Source organism: Pelobates fuscus, chromosome 9 (assembly GCF_036172605.1).
Source record: "Pelobates fuscus isolate aPelFus1 chromosome 9, aPelFus1.pri, whole genome shotgun sequence".
Taxonomy (NCBI): domain Eukaryota; kingdom Metazoa; phylum Chordata; class Amphibia; order Anura; family Pelobatidae; genus Pelobates; species Pelobates fuscus.
Genome location: NC_086325.1, coordinates 134,739,139 through 134,754,782, shown reverse-complemented (window position 1 = coordinate 134,754,782; position 15,644 = coordinate 134,739,139). Strand labels below are relative to the sequence as shown.

Here is a 15,644-nt window from a genome sequence, read left to right as displayed (position 1 = left end):
CCCCTTCTCTTTTCCCCCTCTCCCTCTGTATTCTTTTCATTTGTCTATCCCCCTCCAAGGCCATGGTTATAGTAAGTGCAAGTTAATGGCAGCCTGCTCCACTCCATCAGCGTAATTAGTGTTGCTTAATGACCAGACAGCATAAATTAAACTTGCAATGCAAAGCCATAGGCAGAAAGCCCTGTCAGGTCCTGCTTACGCATGGCTGGTTAGTAACAAGACTCTCGTTTCATTAGGCTGGTGGGAGTGATAATTATGAAGATGCGCTTAGCGTGAAGTTCAGCACCACTTACCCTGTAGGATTAATCAAACCCCTCTCTGGATTTAACCCTGTAATTAAACTCCAGATGTCCTGTGGCACCTGGCTGGTTTTGTTTTCCATACAATGCTTTTAAATCACATCACAAAAAAAACCTGTGTGTTGAAAAACAAAAAATATCTAGGGACAGAATTTGCCAATAAGTAAATAGCTGTCTGTTGATTTGATTAAACCATATTGGGAATATCCCAGTACACTTGTTTAAATTACAATAACAGACTACGGTAATTGTAAATCACTCTGATGTAGGCTGGGTTAGTCACTAAAGGTGGGAATTGTTAGGAATTCCCAGCGAATTTAAAGGAACACTATAGTCACCTAAATTACTTTAGCTAAATAAAGCAGTTTTAGTGTATAGATCATTCCCCTGCAATTTCACTGCTCAATTCACTGTCATTTAGGATTTAAATCACTTTGTTTCTGTTTATGCAGCCCTAGCGACACCTCCCCTGGCTATGATTGACCGGGCCTGCATGGAAAAAAAAAACTGGTTTCACTTTCAAACAGATGTAATTTACCTTGAATAATTGTATCCCAATCTCTAAATTGAATTTTATCACATACAGGAGGTTCTTGCAGGGTCTAGCAAGCTATTCACATAGCAGGTCATAAGAGAATCTTAATTAAACAGAACTTGCAATAAAGAAAGCCTAAATAGGGCTCTCTTTACAGGAAGTGTTTATGGAAGGCTTTGCAAGTCACATGCAGGGAGGTGTGACTAGGGTTCATAAACAAAGGGATTTAACTCCTAAATGGCAGAGGATTGAGCAGTGAGGCTGCAGGGGCATGTTCTATACACCAAAACTGCTTCATTAAGCTAAAGTTGTTCAGGTGACTATAGTGTCCCTTTAAGAATTTAGGATGACGGATCTGAACCGAAAACATCCTGACTTTGAGAATGTTTCCAATTCAGTCTAAAATTCGAAATTCACTTTGACTCTCCAACAGTCCAATTAATTGAAAAACCCATTTGGTTTCTTAAAGGGACACTCTAGACGCAACATTGTTTTGGAAGCAATACTTCCTAATTTTTCCTATATTTTTATTCAAGATGTCTAAATGAAAACTATAGTGGCAGGAAAACGTTGTTTACCAGGCACTATAGCTCTGTATAGTGCCCCCCTATGTCAAGGCCACCTATCCCTTCACCCCCATGGTGCAGAAAAGGATATAAACCCATTCTGTAACGTACCAGCACTGGCTCCACCTCCGTTCCTCGCTGACGTCAGCGGGGGAGACCTAACGCGTATGTGTGGCAATGGGGTTTCGGGTTATGCTGGACGTCCTCATGCATAGCATAGCATGAGGACGTCCAGCGTCAGGGGACCAAAAGTCGTCTAACGACCCTGAAGTCTCTCTAGAGGCTGTCTGGTAGACAGCCAGCAGAGGTGGAGTTAGCCCACAAAGGTAATAAATACCTTTGCCGGTTTAAGAGACCTGGAAGTATGCACCTCGACCACTTCATCTTGGACAGATGTTTTTAGATTTCCCTAACGGGTTAATTGCAAGTAGCGTATACGGTATCTTAATTGAACGTAACTGTGCCTGTGTCAGTCTGGAATGACAGGCTGGAATCCTGCCTCGGAATGTGGAGTAATATGGAAACTTTGGCCCGTTTTCTGCATTCCTGTTCTGCAGTCTAGAAATGGCAGTCCCAATTCCCTAATGCACAGGAAATAATGCATCTGGAACATTACATCACCCCAGTCGTTTCCATGGTAAGCAATAAACAGCGCACTCGGCGTCTGTTGGTAATGCCCATGAGTGTGTGTGTGTTATCACCGGGGCTTTGAATAATGATGGAAGCCAGAAACCATGCAAACGTGTCTGTAAGAAGTTTGCAAGTGCTAATATTCTCCAGTGATGCTTAGGGTGGGATTTGAAATGCTTGAAAATTCTTGAGAAATAGCAATTTAAATGCCAGGCCAATGTAATTCTGGCTCGCCTGGATCTTGCAAAGAACCTATAAGATATATAATTAAGCATTCTGAAAGTTGTGGTGAGATCAATATTATAGGAGTGTGTACATGTAAAGCTTTATTGTAAGCTCACAAGCTGTCTAGTTTAAAAGGGCTGTAAATGTTAGATCTAATCTTATGTGCAGGGTCCTCTACTTGTTCTGTATTAGTTTGTCTATATTGTATTGTCTATCTACCCCGATTGTACAGCGCTGTGGAATATGTTGGCACTTTATAAGTACCAGTAATAATATATATATATTTTATTTTGTTCATATTCCCCTTTAATGATGGTGCTTGTGTTTTAGTGGAATTTTCTTACACTTGTTAAGACTGTTACGCTACTCATATTTATGTGTACACAAATTCTTCAAAGCCCAAATACTAACTGGTTGATTCATAGGTCGATGAGTCACCTGGGGAACGGATGATGTTTCCATTTTCCTGCCCACATGATTCTTTAAATTTAAGACTGTACTGCTGTTCCTGTGTTGAGAAATTTAATTGGCCTAGCTTAAGAATGGGCCCTGTTTGCCCGTCATTTCCTTTTGTCTGTGTTTGCTAGGAGTTTTTTAATAGCTCTGTGGATCATCACATAAGCCTGTGTGTGTGTGTGTAGGAGGCCAGAATATGTTGGCTTACCCAGTACCTACTAATTAGCAGCACGCTCAGAGCGGGTGGGAGTGCTCACAGGTATAAGGTTGTGACCTGCCGAGAATGTCTTTGTGCACACAGGGATAATTGTGCACTTGGCAACCTGGCTGAATAAGGTCAGAATAGTTCGATATTCCTACTAGGCTTGTTGAAAAGTAATTAATGTGCTCTGTGCTTTTAGAAGATTGCTGTTTTCTCAGCACAGTTTTGTCTGTGGGTCACTCAATAGAGAGAGAGGAAAAAAGGGCAAAGTGACTTGTCATTTAAATTGTAGCTTATTTATCATACACAGCATGAAATTTGAGTAAAGGTCGACCAGCCACAGACCAGCTATCCAACAAGCCATTACAAAATAGAAACTAGCCTACATGTTGTGTTGGGAAAATGGTCATGATTTATTATGGTATTGTCAGATGGCATGCACCTTGCAGTTCCAGACACAATATTGATTATAACCCAAAGGTAGGCAACCTTTAGCTGTCTAGATGTTGTGGACTACATCTCCCTTTGATGCTTTGCCAGCATTATAGCTGTAAGAGCTTTATTGGAGATATAGTACAGTTTAGGAAAAGGTTGCCTACCCATGATTTTCCCAACATAAAGGTGTGTGAAGAACCGTGACTTCAGGCATTTATTCTGTCAGCAGTTTTGGGGTGTATTTGCTAAATTGTAAGGGAATTGAAAAACTTAAAGCCAAAATAGGCAAGTTGCATATATAGCCTAGTTAAGGATTTTTCCATTTTGACAAGTTTGCTCCAAGACTTTCGATCCCTTTGTTGGTTCTCCCCAGTTGTGATTTCATGAATAAACTTCCTTAGCATTCCTAAAACCATTTCCTTAATATGCGGTTTGTTTGTATGGAACACTTCCTGCACTTAGTATTTGTAAAGTTTATAATTTAAAGTGCAAAGGTTATGTTTGTGTTAAGAATGCTCTTTCTTGTGCGGCCCGGGTGGTGCAATCACTTGAATAGTCAGAACCTCAAATAAACTCCACAAAATGTGATTAACTCAATTGAAGTCATCTATGGTTTTATTTTAAAGAAAAGTTGTACAATCCTCACTACTAATAATGTGAGTATTAAAAATCGAATTTCTATTGTCTTGCATCCATTTAAGCATTTTGGCATTCAAAGCCTAATATTGTATTGCTTTTCCATGTGCAGTAACCTTATTTTAACTCATTGGGGCTTATTCACTAGACTCTGAACTTTAGGCTCAAGTTACTGATCTGGTTATACCCTCAACTCAGTTGTAGTAATAATTTGGCTGTTCGAGCCTAAATGGGCCATTTGGATTTCAGTTTGATACAATTTATAGTTAAGTGAATAAACTCCAATTAAGTGCTTAGAAGGCCGTGCAAATCATTTCATACCCCTCTGGCATACCAATGGTTAATTAATGTACATTGGCACCAAATCTCTTAAATAGTGTGGGGGTTTGTTGGACAGGGAGTCACATTGTTGTACTATGCAATATAATTGGTCTGTTGCTGGCAGATGTTGTTTTTGTGTTTTTCCTGGCTATTTCTGTCAAAACGTTGAATTTCTTTTCCTTCTTTTCTTCCCAGGCATTAGTCAGAAATGCATTGTGCAGTTTCTTTCTGCAATACAAAAGCTAACTAAGAGCAGGCTAAGAAGGCAGTAGCACATCGTAGGCAGAGCGTTTTAAGAACATAATTCATTTTATTATGCCATATGCATCATGGTAGAATTGACTTGCCTCTGCCGCAGACTTAACTTTTGTCGGACAAAGCCACGCTACTGTGAAAATGTGTACTCTTGCTGTGTTTTTATTGGCTACGTTATGGATCAGAATGTACTATATCTTTTAAAGAGGAATTGTCACATTTTAATATTGCACATATTTTCCTCTGTATTACTATAGACATGTATTTTTGAGATGTGAAAAATATTTACTATAGAAATAAAGACCTCTTTATCCTCTACCTGGGCTCCTTCTTTTTAGCTTCCTGTCAATCGTTATGTTATATACTCCATCCTTTGCACCTCGCAGTTAGTATAGAGAAAGCATACATTGCTAAAGAGAAATGAAACATTACAATGTTTCTGGGTTTGTTTTCTCCTAATTTGCATTGTGTGCTCTGACTGTGCTTCGACTTTACTCGATTGTGATGTAATTTGCTAAATCGTTAATTTTTCAACATTGCTACTTTACAAAAGGGGGGGGGGGGGTGATACACGTACTACGTACAAACAAATAGTATGCATTTATTCTTTACTTAACCCCTTAAGGATATATGACATGTGTGACATGTCATGATTCCCTTTTATTCCAGAAGTTTGGTCCTTAAGGGGTTAAAGATGCATTAAAGACACCCAGACGACTTCATCTCAATGAAGTATGGGTGTAGTGGCTAGTTAGTTTTAAAACATTGCAGTTGTGTAGAAAATGTGTTTCCATTTGTGACAACATCAAAATGGCCCATTTTGAGCTAATCTAATGCTTTCTCATAGGAAAAGCATTGGATTGGCTAAAATCGGCACGGGGGCTGGGCCAAATGCCGTTTTGGCCAATCAGGACTCCCTGAATCAATGCATCTCTATGAGGAAAATTCAGCGTCTCCATGCAGAGCGTGGGGATGCTGAACAGCAGGGCTGCTTACTGTGCAGCCCTAAGCCAGGAAGCCCCTCCAGTAGCCACTTGGAGGTGTCCCTAGAGGCAGTGTTTACATGAAAATGCCTGAAGGGAGCTGTAGTTGTTCTAATGACTCTAGTGTCCCTTTGATGAAACTCTGTTTACAATCAAAAGCTTCTCCTAGTTCAACATTTGACTGGTCCAGCAAGACGATTTTGGATTGGCGAAGATCATCAAGATTGCTGATCTTAGTCAATGTGGCGGACGGAAAGCGAGGAGAGCCAAACGGCAAGGGCTAAAAGGTAAGTAAATATGCTCTTTTTTGGGTTTGTTTTTACTTTTGCATTAAGGAACACTCCAGATCCATAAAGCTGTTTAGCTTGCTGAAATGCGTTGTGTGTGAAGAGTGTGTCCTCTTTTTCATTTTGCAAAAAGTGCTGCCAATTAGACACCAGGTCCTGTTACTTTCTGGTTTGCTTGGCTCGGTGGAGCTAAACTCAAGAGGCAGCAATTGCCCAGAGCATCCGCCTTGCAAGGAGTTCTTAATGAGCTGCACTGGGAAGTCTGTGATTAGGCTTGGTTATAAGGGGAGGCCTATCTATCTACTGTCTATCTATTAAACAGTGTCCCTTTAAGACATGGTGCAACTTTAAAGTTATATTCCACGTTTTATTTACTCACTTAATGCATTATATTTATAATACAGTAAAACATTAAATCAAAATACCTCACTGAGTCCCCCACCCACACCCCCCAGCAAATAACATAACTTTGATCTGCCCCCACTTCAAACAGTAGCTGGCCGAGATACCTATGCCAGTTGTTGGGCTACTATTTGAAATATTTTGCAGCTGTTTACATCTCTCCGACACAGAACAGCATGTGCGTCTTATTAAGGGTGGGACAAGAGTCAGCATGTCCACCAGCTACCCAAAGTTTGCCACTTTCTCTTTTTGCTGACTTAGTTAATATGGAGAGACAGTTGTTTGGCTGTACTGACTTGGAGATGGCCACTCGCCTAAAACTGTCCGCTGTTACGACTGCGTGTCACTTGATATGTTTTATATTTGGAATAACCACCCTGGGAGGGGAGGGTCTCATCTCGTCTTGATTACAGTAATTAGATATGCTTTGCACATGTGGACATTTAAATTATAAAAATAAATATATAAATCGTTGGTGTGGCTTTTGCCTTTGGAACCTTTTTGTTACTTTCACAGTAATCCATTGTTAATGACGCTGGATGTTTTTGCTGAACCCAGTGACATCAACATATTTGTGGATTCTTTATTTTGCCCTTACTATAACTGCTAATTACTGGGCTTCTGTCCCGCGTATGTGGACAGTGGTTAGTTTAGCTACTCGGAACTGTATCAAGTTGCTCTCCCTGTCCCCTTACAGGTCACCCAGCCCTTGAGTGCCATAATTGACCGAATTGAATCATTGGCTTAAAGGAAGTGTGGGACAGTTAATGTTTAGGGGGGGAAAGTGAGTGCAATGTGCCTGTTCCCGTAAACCTTGCAACCTTAATTGCAGTTTTTAAGACCGTGACTAGAGGCGATTCTGCGGCACATATGAGTAAAACACTGTTCGGTAACTCTGAAGCTCCATATGAAAGTTTGAATGTGTGCAAAGCTCACTGTGCATGCGTATTAGGTCCCCAATGCTCCTCTATGACGAAAATAGGATTGGACCCGAACCGAGGGTTTTTAAAGCGTTGGATGGGGACCTGCCTACAAGTAGCGGACAGGAAAACTGTAGTTCCACGAATACAGATTTGTATTCCTGACGCCATAGTGATCCTTTTAAGGCCAAGATAGCCGAATTACAGATATTCTCTAAGTCAGCTATGTTTTCTATGTTTTGCAATTTTTTTAAAAGATTTAAAATTCACTTTGAATTCAATTTGAATGCAATTCTCACTTTAGTAAATGACCACCTGTTTATACCTCATCTATTAAAAAAAAAAAAATATATATATATATATATATATATACACATATATATTCTCAGTAATATATAATACAATTATAAAGGGTAAAATATACGCTCCAATGTAAAGAGTCTACTTTTTTAAAAATGTATTTCCATATTACAAACCGTGCAGAATTCACTAAAAACTTATTTATGAACTGTTACATCTCCTGGCTGTCAATCAGACAACAGGTTCTCTTCCTGGTCCTTAGCTCAGGAGATCTAAACTCAGGAGACAGCAATTGCGCAAAGCAGCTGCCTTCCAAATACTTCTCATTGAGCTGCATTGGGAAGCCTGTGATTGAACAGCCACTGAGAGTCTGGGTAGTGTTAGAAGGGGAGGGCTTGCAAAGATTGCAGGTAAGTGATATCTATAAAAGGGTGATTTTTATTTTTGGATTTGGGCAGTGGAGTGTCTCTTTAAAAGTGGCTACACCTACACAATCTGTTCTAATTCATTGCTTTGAAGAAATGTGGGGCATGTGAAGTGGGGGCACCGTACAGCTGTAAATTCATTGCTTCACCCGTACTGTGTTTTAATGGATCATATACTCAACCAAATAATTTTGACTATCCTGTCATACATCCTCATAGTATCGGCAATGAAGCTTTATAGCGTTCCTGCTGTTGGCATTTAATAAATGATTCTAAGCACTAAATAAATCCAGAAATGGCATCAATGTCACTTATTAACCCGGGAAGATTTGGAGAGGTTGCACACAAAGTGCTTTTCTCTGTAGACTTCCTTTTTTTTTATTTTTATGTTTCGATGTTTCCTGCATCCTTTCAGTAGCCTAAAAAAAGATCCTACACATCGCTCTAGGCAGGACAGGATTTTACTGAACAGTTACATAATGCTACTTTAATATAATTCTGTGTCTGTGAGCAGTCTTTTTATAACTGCAGGAAAACCAGGTGCTTTGAAGGCTTTTTTTGTTGTTGTTGTTGTTGTTGTTTTTAACCACTTTAAAGCCAGGCAATGAGCGTGCACTCCCGGAATATTTCTAATTTTCCTTGCGTTGAAAGGGTTAGTGGAATTTACAAATCCTTAATGATCTTTATTAATTGACATTTTTACATGTCTTTTAAAACATTTTTTTTAATTTTATACACAAGTTGTACAGTCGGATTCTAAATTGCTTCTGATTACAGACCAGCAAATGATCATAGGGTATAGCTAACTTCTTGCTTATAAGATGCTGTAATGAACACAGTAGTAAAGGTTCAGCTGACAAATTGAACGTATGTAGGTCACTTGTAACCGGAGTCAGGCAAATAGTCCTATCTCGCGTAGACCGCAGGATTTCAAGTGCTAAAGAGTTACTGTAAGCATCATAACAACTACAGTCTTCTGTAGTGGTTATGATGTGAAGAGTACCCTGGCCCCGTTTCCTGTTAATGGGGCAAACCATTTTCCAATGGTTTGCCTTTTTCCTGGTCCTGTCGGGATGCTGTGACCTGCATCAATCAAGCTTCTGCAGAAGCTGAAGGCTGATGTGGCCAGCCATTCATTGGCTGAGAGCGACATCTTAGCCAATGAATATGCACAGAATCCGCATTAGCCAGCCCGGAACTACTATTCTGTGTTAATTGTGCCATTTTAAAGGCAAAGCATTTGATCCTCCTATTCAAGTGATTTCTTAATTTCTGTCTCCACCCTTCTTTTTAAAAAGATTACGTAATAAAAACCCCTGTCAAGTTCACAGAAAGAGGGGAAGAAAAGCCAGCTGTTATGTAGAAAGGAAAATACATGTAAACATGTTTAGCTGGGAGCGTGAAATGTTCGTATTGGTCTTTAACCCCTTAAGGACACATGACATGTGTGACATGTCATGATTCCCTTTTATTCCAGAAGTTTGGTCCTTAAGGGATTAACCCCTTAAGGACACATGACGTGTGTGACACGTCATGATTCCCTTTTATTCCAGAAGTTTGGTCCTTAAGGGGTTAAAGGGACAATGTCAAACTTGTTATTTTGCTTATGAAAAGCAGGTTTAATACATGTTACTTCTGTTGATCATGCGCTTCCAAGCACCATAACCACTACATCCTGCTTTAAATTGTTCAGCAGTTTTAATGGCGAATGAGTTGGAGAACCTGAATAAAAGTAGAGATTGGGTCACTATAGCGTCATAAATACAAGTTTGCGTTCCTTTAATTGGCTTATAAATTGGTCTTTTAATGGCATTTAAAATTCCTTTTCTAAAATCTAATAATTGTAACATTGTATTTGAATGTTAAGCTGCCCTTTATAAAGAATTTGATGCAAGGATCTATGGGGGAGTGTTGTGAAATTCAGCATTTTACTCTAAAGCAGGTTTTGGAAAGTTGAACATGTCAAACACAATATTTCTAAATGAAGGATTTTCTGGATTCACGATTTTTCACACGTTGGTAATTACTCTTGGCAAATCCACTAGACGGTGCTATTTATTAATAGTAACTGTGTTAATTGTAATTATCAAAGTGTGAGGGAATCTGTCTCCCAGAAGCATTTACAGCTCCGTTCAATTATATTCTCCTTTCCACCGCTTCCTGATCTGCCCTTCCTCCTATTATGTATTTCTAGAAACTGCATTAAATGTACACGGTACTCATCTAGCGAATCTGGCATGAGTGAAAACACAAACTTTAATTCCTGTGACATTTATTTCACCTTGCAAAGCACAATGGTTGCTTTGGTTTATTGCAGTGGTTATGGTATGATGACCATGTGGTTCATTTTGATCAGTTTGATAAACAGTGGATTCCTGGCACCTAAATCTACCCCTAAGATTTAGGCAGGGTGAGAGAAATTTCACCTTCCTCATATTGGATTATAAAATATCTGTACTAATAAGCAGGATGACAAATTGTCAGCTGTTTTGGGAAGTCCGACCTGATCTCTTCTAGGGAGAGATCAACTGTATTCCAGGAGGCATTTCAAGCATTGTAACCTTTTAACATGAATATACGGATGGACTGTACAGAGCAGCGTGACATCTGTAATATCACAACCTCCTAGCTCAGTTCTTTTTTTTTTTTTTTTTTTTTTCTTCTTCTTCAAAGCTGTGGCCCTAGATGTTAGACTACAACTCCAATTAGTCTCTGGTTATTCTACGGGTACTCGAGAAAAGGCTCCTTCCTTTATTTTTTTGCCCAAACCAAAGATGTCTGGCCTTATTACACAACCAATAGGATAACAAAAGTTTGTTACAAACTGTGTGACCAAAATGAAGCGTTATTCACTGTCTCCCCTCTGGGGCCAAATTGACCAAGAACCCACATATGGATATAGGAGTACTTCAAAGTGAATGCACGAGTGGTCTATATACATACCTATTTAAACTGAGTTCTGTATTTTTTTTAGTAGTTTTATTACTTAGAATGTATTGGTTTGAATATGTTTTTTTTGAGGCCCCATTTTTCTGACAGCTATGAATTTCCAGTGCTGTCTCAGTCATTCTCCTCGGTGCCTGAGATACTTCATTGGTACCCTGCTCACAGCTCTGGGACACAGCTGCTGTGATGTGGTGGATGACAAGTCATTTTCAGTGCGGGGTTGAGGTTAGCAGCCGCTGTGCTTTCGCTCAGATATTTGGAGCTGTGTGGTTTATATAGCAGCAGCTCTGCATTACTCAGGTTCGGTGTCCCTCTCAGCTCTTTTAAAGAACAGACAGACCATTTGCATTTGTGTTGGTGACAGTGTGATGGTTTGTTGTTAATTTTAGTGTGTGTACTTCCCCTGCTTAGCTTAATGTTCAGAGTGCCTCGGCTTTTCTTAACCTGTTACTCTTTGTGTATGTACATCCATAGTATACCTCGCCTTCACAATGTGGCAAGCTATGGCAGACTGAAAACAATGGATTTAAGATTTCTGCAGTGTGTCACACCTTTTTTTTTTTTTTTTTTTTTTGAGGGGTGTTTCATATCTGATTTACCAGAAGACTAGGCTCACTTGTGGATTTCCCTAACTGATTCATACGACTGTCTGTGCTGTGGCTTGGCAGCATGTGTGCGCCTTGAATTTTGTCCTACCCACCCGCAAGCACGTATCTCTGGTTGAGAATGAGAAATGGGAACATTGTCTTATTTCGCCTCTTCTCTGAATGTTTTTCTTAAGCCTGACTGCCTGGTGAAAATAAGAGATTATAACAATGATAGACGGGGAGCTAACATGGAGGGATCCAGTTCCAGGATAAAGAGGGTTTAAAGGGACACTATAGTCACCAGAACACCTACAGCTTAATGTAGTTGTTCTGGTGAGTATAATCATTTCCTTTTCAGGCAGTGTTTACATTGCCCCTAGGGACACCTCCAAGTGACCACTCCTCAGATGGCCACTAGAGGTGCTTCCTGGTTCTGTGCTGCACAATAGGCAGCACTGCCGTTCAGCGTCTCCATGCTGAATTTTCCTGCGCATTGATTCAGTGCATCTCTATGAGGAGGTACTGATTGGCCAAAACTGTGTTTGGGCCTGCCCCCTGTCGATTTTAGCCAATCCAATGCTTTCCCCATGGGAAAGCATTGGATTGGCTAAAAAAAAAAAAGGCGCAATTCTGACGTCACCAAGGAGCCGGAGCTGGCGCTGGAAATAAGGTGCGATTTATTTTCCTTCTAAGGGGATTAGATAACTGCCAAACTGCAAGGTAAAAGCAGCATTATATGGGAGGGGTTCAGACTCTATAGAACATTTTGTTTAATGCCGTTCCCCTCTTTCTTGTCATCTTTCAGATAGCCAGCGTTCTCACCTTTCCTCTTTTACCATGAAGTTGAAGGATAAGTTCCATTCTCCCAAAATAAAGCGGACGCCGTCCAAAAATCGGAAGCCGGCAGACCTCACTGTAAAACCAGAGGAGAAGCCTGTCAACAAGGTATGCTTTCACATTTCAGAATTTAATGTGTGTGGGCGTGGGTGTATGTGTGTATATATATATATATATATTCCCTGCTAACCAACTCGAATACTGATCAAGATGTTGCTCATTACGACAAACTATGAGTGTATTTCCCTGTTACTGTGTTTACTTTTTTTTTTTTCAGCTAAATATCTTTTTAATTCAAGTAGATATATACTTTCTGCATTTCACATCAGTGCAGGCCACAGTCACATTTTATTAGAAGAAATGGGACACATCTGGATTTTAGAGACACTGCTTGAAAGGTTCAGGTGGAGCACAGCACTCAGAAACCACCTTCTCCAGTACTGAACTAACTAGGTGTGCAATGCCCACCACGAAGGTATTTTATATTTTTGTACACCTTTCACTCTACAGTGACAAACATCATTAATAGCCAATAAAACCTTGGCACAAAACGGTAAACCTCTGCAGGGCAGGCCATCGGAAACGCTGAATAAGGCACTCAGGAGTTGGAGTTACCACTATGTTCCCTGATGCTTCCAGAGATAAATAATGGTGTGGGTATGTGGAAATCCCACTCCTGATATAATTTCTGCTATTATGACTATATCACCATAAATAAGTTGCAGTTTTCTAATGATAAAGGAGGCTATACAAATTCCTCCCTCCTGTGTCATTACTATGAAACCGCTTAGGCCATTTTATTTTATTGTTGTTTTTATTTTATTTAATTTTTTTTATATATACTTAGATTTTTCCCATCAAATCCACCCCAAAAAATTGTACGTATCCTTCTGCGCTTTGACCCACAACACAATAAAGGGAAAACTCTGCGCCCTTCTTCTAACATTTTCAGTCTGTTTTTTTTAAATTTAGTCTGATTTAATTCCTCTTAACACCCCCCTCCCACCACCACAAAAAATAATTTTGAAGAAGCATTGAAGGTTCAGGGCCAGGTCAGTATAGGAATACACCAACTTCAGAAAGCGGCATTAGGTTGAGCATGTAGAGTTTATACTCTGGCATTCAGACACCCAATAGAATCACAGCTTTCTCTGCATGAACAAAAATATGAAACTTTCATATACTCCAGGAGTGGAGAGATGCTTCTCTGACCCCTTTCTCCACATTACAAAAAAAGATGTAGAGGTAGCGGACTTTGAATATCCAGTGGGTTCTCAGCTCACAGCTGGAATCCTTCCATGGGGGCTTCAGTCTGCTGAAAGATGTACTGTTGCTGAGCTGAGCTTCATCAACTGATGGGACCAGCTGGGGGTAATCCTCCTCTACCCCAAAGTAATGTTCAATCAACTCAAAAGCCTTTTGGTAGATTTCCTGGTTTTCATGGCTCTGGAGAAACTCTATTTTGTCCAGTCCATACGCCTCCTCAATCAGTCCACAGAATGGGTTGATTCCACTTCCACCCTGCTTTGCTTCTTGCTCTCCAAGTCGCAGGATATTCTCCAGTCCACTCAGAGCTACTCGTACTATTTTCGAATCCATTACCGTAAGAAGGTCACAAAGAGGCTTGATGCAGCCAAGGTTCACCAGATACCTAATCTGTTCAGGGGTGCCACCCGATGTGGCATTTGTTATTGCCCATGCAGCTTCTTTCCTGGTTCGGAATTCTGCTTTCTGTAAAATCTCTATCAGGACTGGAAATATATTGGCATCAGCAACAGCCTGTATCTGTGCTCGGTTTCCTGCTGTAATATTTGAAATTGTCCAGCAGGCTTCTTTGCGAATGGATTCCTTTGGACTGCTCAGAAGATGCAAGAGACACGGAAGAGCCGAACAGTTTAGGATCACCTGTGTCTGGATATCGTCCTGTGACAATGTTTCCTACAGCTCGGAATGCAGGAGAAGCCACCTTGTAGTCATTGTGCATTAGGAGTTCCACAAGCCTGCGGCAGACCCCCGAGTCTATGACTGCTTGAATCTTCTCATTAGGACTATCAGAAAGATAAGATAGTGCCCAGCACGCATCTGCTAACAGGTCAGAGTCACTGTTGAACAGGAGACGTGACAGCACAGGGAGACACATGGACACCGTATCAAACTCTGGAGGGGGACTCTTTCCTCGACACAGGTTGGACAAGGCCCAGACTGCATTCCTGGTCATAGTAAGTCGTGATGATTTGGTAAGGAGGCTGAGCAGCGGAGGAAGAATGTCACAGCTCAGCACGTAGTCTCTGCACACAGCACTCTCACCCGCAATATTTCCTAGTGCCCACACAGCCTGCTCCTGCACATCCTCATATTTCCTCAGAATTCAGGAGCATGATGAAAATAGGCACAGCTCCTGCTTCTATCACTATCTTTGTTTGTTGGGATGTGCCAGATGCGATGTTTGTAAGAGCCCAGGCTGCTTCCAACTGTAGTGTGTAGTTTTCACTCTTCTTCAGGAATTCTACAAATCTTTCCACTACTCCAGGTGCATTGATCACTTCATCTATTGGTGGATTTGGCTCTTTAGACAGCAGTTTTCTGAATTTTTGTGTCATTGTCAATTGTAAATCAGGATCATCAGAAAGCAGCAATGCCACCATGTCTCGTGTGATAACACTTTCCCCAACAGTAGTAGTAAAGTTAACATATGAATCCATCAAAGGACCATCAAACATGGAACTATCTTCTGGTGCCAACTCCACATTTCGGCGTTTATAAAGCTGCTGTTCACGTTTCTGCTTGCGAAGTTGGATTACCTCTTCCTCTCTCCGCCTCCGCATTTCCTCCGGGTTCAAGGCTTTGTTCTTGTAGCTCTTCATGCGACTATTGTCCTTCCCGGGGCTCGCCATGGTCTCCATGCTGTCCCCGGTCTATCAGGGCCTCTCCTGGCTCCTCGTGTTTGTTACTTTAACGTACCGTTTATCTTCTGTTACAATTGAAACTCTTAAAATAAAGAATTAAAAAAAAAAAAATCAGTTTCACTTACTTTAACCTAGTGCTGGGCGCAGCTTCCTGCCTGCCTGCCTCCTTGTGACATTATGGGAACCTTCTCTTAGCATTTGTTTGGACCATTTAACCGGCTCAGAATGCATGCACACACTCTAAGCCGGTGAAGAGAGACGGAGCGTGGAGAAAGAAGGAGGGAACGCAGAAGAAGGAAAAAATAGCAGAGGAGATAGGGAGGAGGACGGGCTGCAGCTAAGAGGGGAGATGCAAGCTTCCCCTTGCAGGCTCTGCGTGCAAAGGAAGACATAGACAATGTTTTTGTGCAGTGCGTGCTAATGATAGACGTAAAATAAGCACGTATTTAAAGGACCACCATAGGCACCCAGACCACTTCAGTTCAATTATG

The 15,644-nt window shown here is 40.8% G+C and overlaps 1 protein-coding gene and 1 pseudogene across 7 annotated transcripts in view; one reads left to right on the top strand and one right to left on the bottom strand.

The window, feature by feature from the left end:
• The window catches only part of RAPGEF1 (Rap guanine nucleotide exchange factor 1), an 89,679-nt gene that overhangs the window by 25,815 nt on the left and 48,220 nt on the right, over positions 1 to 15,644 (top strand). For all 7 annotated transcript variants that reach the window (XM_063432473.1, XM_063432472.1, XM_063432471.1 and 4 more), the window contains exon 2: positions 12,216 to 12,355. In XM_063432473.1, coding sequence (XP_063288543.1) covers positions 12,216 to 12,355 — 140 coding nt within the window. The remainder of the gene's footprint in view (positions 1 to 12,215; positions 12,356 to 15,644) is intronic.
• On the bottom strand, positions 13,485 to 15,181 carry LOC134572383 (importin subunit alpha-7-like; annotated as a pseudogene).